This window comes from Apis laboriosa, unplaced genomic scaffold (genome assembly GCF_014066325.1).
Source record: "Apis laboriosa isolate Shangri-la unplaced genomic scaffold, ASM1406632v1 scaffold84_cov144, whole genome shotgun sequence".
NCBI classification, from domain to species: Eukaryota; Metazoa; Arthropoda; class Insecta; order Hymenoptera; family Apidae; genus Apis; species Apis laboriosa.
In genome coordinates this window covers 456,723-466,639 of record NW_025224606.1, presented here as the reverse complement: position 1 = coordinate 466,639, position 9,917 = coordinate 456,723, and the positions used below count along the sequence as shown (strand labels likewise).

Sequence of the window (9,917 nt, the reverse complement as noted above, 5' to 3'; positions counted from 1 at the left end):
AATATACATATTATTATTATTATTATTATTATATATATTATTATATTATATATATTATATATATATATTATATTATTATATATTAATATATAATATATATAATAATATATATATTTTATATATAATATTTTAATAGAATAAAATTTTAATATATATTTTAACAACAAGTGAATGAATATCTCTCTATCTTTTTTCGAAAATATGTAAATATAAAATATTAAATTTGCATTCTGGCATTCCGCAAAGATATTGAAAAATAATTAGTTATATTGAGTTTCCGTTTGATTTAATATCTTTAAACTTTTTCTAGGTATATATTATACAACAATATATGCAAAAGAAAGTTTAAGAATACTTAATAAGATTTTATATAGGAAATATCAAATATATAGGAAATATAGGAAATATCAATATGCATCTATAATCAAAAAAATTCATTTTAAAAAAACAAAATTGTTCTCATATCCTCTCATATTCTCTATAAAGTCTATTCACAATAAAATTAATTATGTCAAATTGCATGTCTCGTGAAATTATTATTTTTATTTGAAAAATTATCATAATAGTTTGATAAATATTCGAATATCGATTTAAATGAAATATCCTATATGTATTTTTATAGGATTATATAATTTTATAAAAATTTAAAACACTGTGAATTGTAGATTTTAAAATAATAAAAAATGTTCATATATACAAATATTCGATAAGATTTAATTAACAAGATATTAACATATAATAATATTACATATAATTAACAGTTATTATTAAACATTTTAAGTTTGCATTAGATAAAATAAAAGCTATAGAATGAGACTGCAATACTGTATCGCAATATCGCTTGTAAAATAGAATTCCTCGATGAAAAATAAATGTATTTCTGAATTTCGAATAATAAAAATCAATCTTTGAAACTTTTATAACTTTTATAACTTTTTTAAATGATTTAATTTTTTTTTGAAATATTAGAAAAATTAACAATTAGTAAATAATGTGTAAAAAATTTTGTTTAAAAATTGCTGTTAACCGAAATCACTTTATTTAAATCCATATGTGAATAATCCATGTGTTTAACATTTAATTTGTCTACTTACTAGTCTATAAGGACAAATCAAAACAATTCCAATAAGATTTCGGATTAGAAACATTGAATGTTTTTTTTTTTTTTTTTACACAAAAACTTGCTTCTTTTATTTAAATTAATTTGAATTTCATAGATCCCTTTATGTAGATTAATGAATCACAAATCATAACAAATCTTTATGGATCTTTATTTTTTATTTTAGATTTAATATTTTTTATTTTAATATGAGATTATTGAATCAAAAAGAAATAATAAACAAAATTAAATATCATAATTTAATAACATGAATTAATATCACACACTAATATTATATCCATGAATGCCTTAAATATCATGATTGCACATTACAGATCCATTATTTTTTTCTTTTTTTACACTATTATTTCCGAAATGCAATTAGCGAATAAATTGAAATAATATCCTAATTCGAAAAATTGTTGAACAAAGCTTTCATTTTATATCTTATACAAAAAAATAAAATTCGGTTTCAAATATTATCATCTCACGTTTTCTTTCTATCTATCATCTTTTTTTCGATTACGAATATTCAATTATTAGCAATTCTATTTCAATAATATACTGTTAGAATAAGAATATAAACTGCAATAGCAATATAATAGATGATTAACTGAAAAAAAAAAAATTAAAATGTGATAGACAACACATATGATAGAAAAACTTATAATTTAATTACATCGTAATCGCATCCTACTCGCTATGTTTTTATATACATCTTATATGTTTTTAAAATATTATAATACTACTAATCTTTATTCTAATCTATACTAAATCTATTATATATATATTATTATATATATTATATATATAGGTATATAATATATATATAGGTATATAATAATATATCTTTTTATTTTATTTTATATCATTTTACTGAAGTTGAAACATATTGCAATGCATGTATTAACTTATAATAGATTTAAATCAATGGCTTACACAAGTTGAAATATCATTTTATCATTTCCAGCGTGCGAGGCATTCGAATCGATGTATTAATCGTAATATGTTTCAATATATGTAGGAATTTTATTTGTGTTACGAAATCGAGTTTGATGAAATAACATATTCGAATATATGTTTAGAATAAATCATTTATCAAAATAATTTTATTTGAAGAAATCAATATACATTAATAACATGAAAAATGCAATGATATACGGATTATACGGATTTTCAATGAATATTATTATGTTAAGATGAAGTGTTATAGATATGAATTTTGATTGTTATTCTTTTCTAAGTAATCTTCAAATCATCAAAATAAGAAACATTGATTGCAAATGAAATAGAGTCAATTAATTGTAACCTGATTCATTACATACACATTCAGTGATCTATAAAATTCAAATTGATTCAAATATTATGGTCAAATATATATGATTTTTTTGTAATATGTTAATATTTATGTTAATATGTTAATATTTTAATACTATATTATTAAAAGAAACAAGTTTGTGTATAGAAAAAATATTCATTTTTTTTCTTATTGTATTTTGATTTGTTCCTATGAATTTCAACAAGGCTAGTTGAATATAATATAACAATTCATCTATAAATTTTAGTAAGTAGGCTGATTGAATATAATATAATTTATCTGTGGATTTAAATAAAAAATAGAATGAATATACTAAAATTGACTTGACGTAACTTTTGAAATAAGTTATGCAACATATAGTAGGTTGCATTATATTATACTTAAATATCGATATAATTAATTACATTTAAAAGAATATGAATTTCTCTTCTTTTCATTAAAGAAGAATATTATATAAATGATAAATATTTTCTATTATTGTCTCACTTTATCTAACGCATTTAAAATTCTTGTAATTTGTTTATTAAGCCTATATATCAGCTTCTTTTATCATAATATTTGATATTTAGAACCCACTTTCATTTCCTCTATATAGTAACGTCCATATATTAAAACTTAAAAATTTATTTTCTTAAAAATTTAGATGGAATTTTTTTTAAAAATTTCCTCTAAAAATATATATATATATATATATATTTTTTAAAGAAAATCTTATATATATATGATGATATATTCAATTTTTTGATAAAGAAACACCAAACATAAAAATTGTTATGAAAAAATATCAATTGAAGCTTTATCAAATTATAAGTAATTTAATTTTAACTAAAAACGCTAGATAAGTAAACCATGCATTGTTTACAATATCGCATTACAATATCTTTTATGTCGAACCAATGTTACAAAAATAAATAAAAATTTTAAAGACTTATATTCATATCATTTTAAATGTACAATTATTTATTTTGAAACATTAATATAATGTAATGCAAAAAAAGATTAGATATTGTAAAAAAAGATAATTATATATTATAAATATCGAAAAACATCAATTGTTGATAACATGAAATTCAGAGAGGCGGAGGGAAAAGAAATGGATTGAAAATTTTAACTTCGAATATTTATTTCTATATATAGTTTCTAAGATATTAATAAAAAAATTTTTATACTATATATTAACAAATTGCATATAAAAATGTTATATATCTATATATTATACTGTCTGTCCAAATGTTACTAATACAACTATCTTCGTTATAATAATTATTGTTGATGATTATCGAGTAATATATGACTATAATGATATCGGCTTCAATGTAAAATTTTAACGTGAGGATTATTCTGATATTATTAGTCATTTCTTCGTGATCAGAAAATAATATAACTTAATAATAAAATAACTCAATTCTAATCTACGTGAGTGATATATAAATCAAATATATTTAATTCTTTGATAATGAATAATTAGATTTTTCAGCTATCGAAATTAAAATATAGAACATAACTGCAAAAAATAACAACAGAATAAAAACTATTTAAATAGAAATAGGATTAAAAATATATAAGTTCATATAAATCTGATCATAAAATGTACTTTTAAATTACAAATCGAAACTTTTAAAGAATTATGAAGAATTGATATAGACATTATGTATATAACAGTTCTATAATTATTATAATTTATAGTGTTCATTATTGAAATTTTATATAGAATTTTATATAGTCCTATGATATAATCAATCACTACAGCAACTATTCGATAATCAATGATGAATTAGAATTAAAAGTTTTAATAATTATTCAAAATAAGGAAATTCTCACCAATTTTTATGATTTTTGAATATGTTGTTGAAATCGATATTTTGAATAACTTTTTTTTTTACATGTTACTATTGTTTGACCATATTTTTTGAAAAAAATATTTATAATATAATATTAATAATATAAAATATTATTTGAAAAAAAAAATATTTGAAAAAAAATTGCTGCTATTATATAAAATTTCTCTTGTACGTATATATCCGTAGTTGTATATATGTAAATATCTGACTGTCATTTATCTGCTGTTTCTATAAATATATCGCAGCAGCGATATATAAGGGATAATTTATTTAAAAAGCTAATTTCTTATGAATTACTTTAAAATATTAAATTTAAAATATCTCAAATCTTCCGAAAGATCCGTAGAATGCTTAAGTTGATACATTTGAAACATTTTAAGCTTACTATTATTATTCATAATTCATCAGAAAGTAGATTTTTTTACTAATTCATCCTATACATCTTAGCTGTTTATATTAATAATGAGGATAACGGTCACATATTTATGCAACTGCGAGCGCATATATATATAATAAATTCTAATAATTCTATATCAATAATAATCTTTTTTGCAAATATCTCTAAAACTAGGCTGAATAGCGATAACATATAAAAAAAAAGTTGTTTAAAATGTTACAACATATTTCACAAAAATTCTACAACATATTTAAAAATCATCGAAATTAGCGAAGATTTATTCTAAATAATTCTATTCTAATTCCTATTCTAAATAATTACCAATTAAATAATTGGAATAATCAATTATATCATTTAAAGTGATATGAGACGTTCTTAAATTTTTGATTTGAAAAGTTCAATTTGGCAAATTTTATTATAATATAGTACAACCAACTGAATTTTATCTGCATCTCTCTATCTAATACAGAGATGTCGAGCTTTTCCCTTACCGATAGTTCATTTTGATTAGCTAGTGTTCCACTATTCTTATATCAATTTCAGAAACTGCATGATTCTTTTTTAATCAATTGATCTTCCATTATGAATAAGCCACAATCCTAATATTTATTACAAACAAAAGACTTATATATATGTCTATACAGTCTACTTATAGTGAGATTCATGCAACAACTGAAGAAAAAAAATAGATATAGAATTTTTCTCCTATGTCCTATTAATCAAATAAAGAAAAGAAAGAAAATGGTGCAACAAGTTCGACATCCCTAATCTAATGGAAAATTAAATTGCTTATAATTTAATAAATAAATCAATATTTTTTATATGTTATGCTTCATTTTCTTGTCTAAACTCAATTCTCCAAAAAGAATATATTAATTTATATATAATTTGGTGCAATAAAATTCAAATAACTATATATATTAATAACTATATATTAGCTTACCAATAAAATATATATCATTATTCAAATCCTGGTTTACAGGTACAAACAATGGATTGTATTCCGTTCGTCGTTCCAATTCAGGTATTACTGGATCCGTATTCTTAAATTTGGATTCAATATTTCTTGGATTTTCCTTACGTACGATGGGTCCATTTACTGTTATTATATTCTCTTGTTCCCATTTTGTATTATTTTTTATCGATTTTTCGAAATCCGAATTGTCTTTATCATCTATTATAGGTATAATAACACGATATTATATAATCATATTATAAATTTATATAAAGTTATAAAAATATTATCAATATAAATTCTGTTCTTCTTAGTTAAAAATGTTCTATTTAGCTAACATATTATTATTTTTTTATTTTTCAAAATATATTATAATAATTATATGTCATTATAATATATCATTATATAATATATCATTATAATAAATAATTTTAAATTCTGTGTTTTTTAACTTTCAAATAAAATTAAAAAATCGTATGTATTTTTAAAGATTTAGAATCAGATCTAATTTATTTTTTCTAAAAAGAAAAAATAATAAGAAATTTTATTTTTCACGTTTATTTCGAAATATAAAGTAGGATATTTTATTAAAAAGAGCATAATAAATGAAATATATTAAAGTTTGACATACCTAACGAAAAAAGAGCGTTGTTATAATATCTAGGATCATTGGGTTTTACTGCGAACGGATGTCTCTCGGGCAAAATTGAATCCTCAAATTTAAAAATGAATTCCGGTATGATCGCTTGCGATTTTTGTATATCAGTTTTGCCGTCTTCGTTAATTGAACCACTGTAACTTCCGTGGAGTGCAAACAATGGTTCTTCCTTCATTCCTCTATCAAAGTTTTGATCATATTCATCTTCGTCATCGTCTTGAAAATTCATATCCTCATCATCGTTCGTTTCATGGGAAAAATAAGGCATCTTAAAGTTCATATATTTCAAGGAACTCTGGAACGGATTCAATATTTTATAAAGCGGAGAATAATGTTCCCTCTCTTGCGCTAATTCGTTGATCGGCTCGTTGTATTTTATTTTCCGATAATTCCATTTTTTCGATTTCTCTTTTCTTAGAATTTCAGCCAAATTTCTTTTATTGATCAAAGCCTCCAAAAATTCTTTTTTTTGGCGATATAAATTCAAATGATGTTTCTTGTAAGCTTGGCTCGCAAACAATGAAGGATAATACATTCTTTGTCCCTTAAGATATTTAATCAAAAATTGCTTAAGCGCAATGTTCGAAGATTCAGGAATATCATCTGAAAAATATTCACATTATTCTTGTGTATTTAACTGTTTAAAAATTAATTTTTTTTACATGTAACAATTTGTTACATCTTGGAATTGATATCTAATTTTTAATTTCTCGCATTTATTAAAGAAAATTAAAATATCGATTGTTTCTTTTCGATTTTTTTATCCTCGATTTCTAGTATCGATTCTATTTTATATTTATATTAAATATTTAGATTTTTAAATTAGTAAATTCTTTTCTAAACTTTCTCTTTCAATTTTTTATTTTCTATTTTATTACTTCTATCTTACTTATTTTCTATCTTTTATTGCCTATCTTCTATGCTTTATTTCTCAGATTACATTTAGCTAGTTATTATTTTTTATAATTTTTTGATTTAATTATTTTTCTTTATTTCTGCATTCTTTCATAATACGATTGTTTTCATTAAATTTTTAAGTCAATGAGAAAGTTTTCTCGGGTTTACCGATAAAAAAACAAACTATATAACAGACATAATAGACAGTTTAATAAATATGAATTATAAAATAAAAAAATAGAAAAATATATAAAAAAATTTATTAATAGATTATACAATAGTTTTATAATCTTTATATATATATTAAATGATTCAAAAACTAGATATATGGGATTATTATTATAATAAATTGATTCAAATATTTTTATATTCACGAAATCAACATTATTTTTTTATCACTAAAATAATATAATATATTAATTTTATAAATACAAAACAATATTGGTAAATTATACAATATCCACTCATTATTGGTTTATTTTATGGCGATATCAGAATAGGAATTTCCTGTGGTCGACAGACAAACTAATTTAATTAACATGTATACATGTACGTTACTGTAACTTTGATAAACACATATGTATCTAATTTCTATTCAATTTAAAACTAGATAATAATATACTTATGTGTAATAATTACACGCGCATTTACCATTTAATTAAATTCCTTTCTTTTAAATAAATTATACATTTGAAAATGAATTTCTAAATTACTCAATCAAATTATATTTTAAATAAATTAAAAAGAAATAGAACATTTCTTTAACATCAGTAACGTTGTACACGCAAGCATATGTAAACTCCGAATGAACCTTAAACATTTTTCATAAAATTTGAAATTTAACACTTTCATTCAATCACAACTAAAAAATAAGAAATTAATCAAGAATAAAATTAATTTTTCATAAAATTAGAAATAAAGAAATGTGAAATGATTATATTGTGACAATGATATTCGTGCAATGTGGTTCGATTTTTCGAGATTCTTTAAAATGTATTTGCGAATTTTATTCAAAAAACATAAGAACAATGATAAAAACGAAATGAAAAGAAACAAAAGATTATGGAGAGCGATGATACATCTATAGTGTCATTACCCTCGAAAAGATAAGTGTATTCGGGCGAATGGACGATATGTATTCTTACCACGATAAAAATCGTGTTCACCGGTAGAGAGAGTGATGAAAACACAGCAGGGTAACAGCAACCATGTGCAGGTACAGAGGGTCGATGTCATCATCACCGTTTCAACTGGCAGGTGTCGGCCAGGTGTGGTATCCACAGGTTTTTATCGTCGTTCCGTCCGTCGTGGTTCCATATGTAAGCACGTCATTTCATTGAAGGCAGATAGAGAGTTTGCGCGGTCAAGTTCCGCTGCAATCAATACTACCATTACCCTTTCCACCACACATCGTCGCCGACGAAACTAATAACACTTGTCCTTCTGCGTATTCTATATTTCCGTGTTCGATGCCCTGTGTTTATTATTTTTTTCTTTTTTCATTTTATATATGTTATCTGGATTTGCATTGGGAAATGATTTACCATAAAATCAAGTCACTTCAAGTAAATGAAAATTATTAATGATATATAATAATATTGGATTTAGTGTAGTGTCCTTATAAATGAATATAAAAGTAATCTTTTCTAATTTTTTTCAATTACTGTTTCTTTTCTTAATGTTATAATTGTAATTTCTTCTCTCATATGAGGCTAAGAAAATAAAAAATATTAATATGATTTTATCGCCATATAACAATTAATGATTTTGTCTTTGAATTACAAAAGAATATGATATTCTGTAGAATATTAAAATAAATAAGTTTTAAAAGTCATTAACTTTCTAGAAATAATAATAGCGACCCTTACAAAATATTTTGCAACCCCTTTGTAAATTATGATTTACAAGTTGGGAACCATTGATACAGAATATTCTGAAACAGTGTTTCTCAATCTTCTTGGATCAATGACATTAAAAATTAGTTAAGTAATATATTATAATTTAATTTTATTTATTTACAATTGAACATACTTTGATATCTATTTATTATTTGAAAAAAATAATAAATAATTTAATTAATAAAGATATTATTAAATATAAAAATATTTATAATACATTTTCATGGTACACTTGAGATATAAAACATATTAATATATTATGATACAATATTAGAAAATATTGTTTTAAAAAATTACAAATTTACAAATTTTTTACAGATTTTTTAGAATAAATAATATATTTTAGAAAAAAAAGTATATATTTATAGAAATTATGTAATATTTAACTTAAATATTTCAAAAAATTAATATTTATTTTATATTTAATTAAAATAAATTTCAATTAGTTTTAAGACAAATTATTTTTAATATTTGAAACGTTCTTCTATAGAAGAAATAAGAATATTTAATATTCTATTCGCTTTGAATATTTGAATATATGTGAAAAGTTTGAAAAAAAATATTGACTCATAATATCTACCGAAAATGAATAAATTGAATAAAAAAAAAAAATAAATTTACAATATAAAACTTACAAGAAGTTTTGTATCAGAAATAAATAATTCTTAAAAACTTTGAGCCTGTGAAATTATCTTCAAATAAAATTCCTAATGAATGCAATTAATCTTTTGCGCTATAAACAAATAATTTGATAATAATAAATTTCTAAAATACTAATTAATATATTACTACTATTATACTTTCAACAACTGTTCAAAGAGTATTAAAAGTATGTCTATATTTGACACAGATTA

At 21.6% G+C, this 9,917-nt stretch overlaps 1 protein-coding gene across 1 annotated transcript in view; it reads right to left on the bottom strand.

Moving 5' to 3' along the window:
* The window catches only part of LOC122719579, a 10,395-nt gene extending 1,668 nt beyond the window's left edge, over positions 1-8,727 (bottom strand). Inside the window, exons 1-3 of the mRNA XM_043945516.1 lie at positions 8,311-8,727; positions 6,242-6,871; positions 5,603-5,829 (exon numbers count right to left, since the gene is read on the bottom strand). Coding sequence (XP_043801451.1) covers positions 5,603-5,829; positions 6,242-6,871; positions 8,311-8,404 — 951 coding nt within the window. The 5' untranslated portion in view covers positions 8,405-8,727. The remainder of the gene's footprint in view (positions 1-5,602; positions 5,830-6,241; positions 6,872-8,310) is intronic.
* Between the last annotated feature and the right edge of the window lie 1,190 nt (positions 8,728-9,917).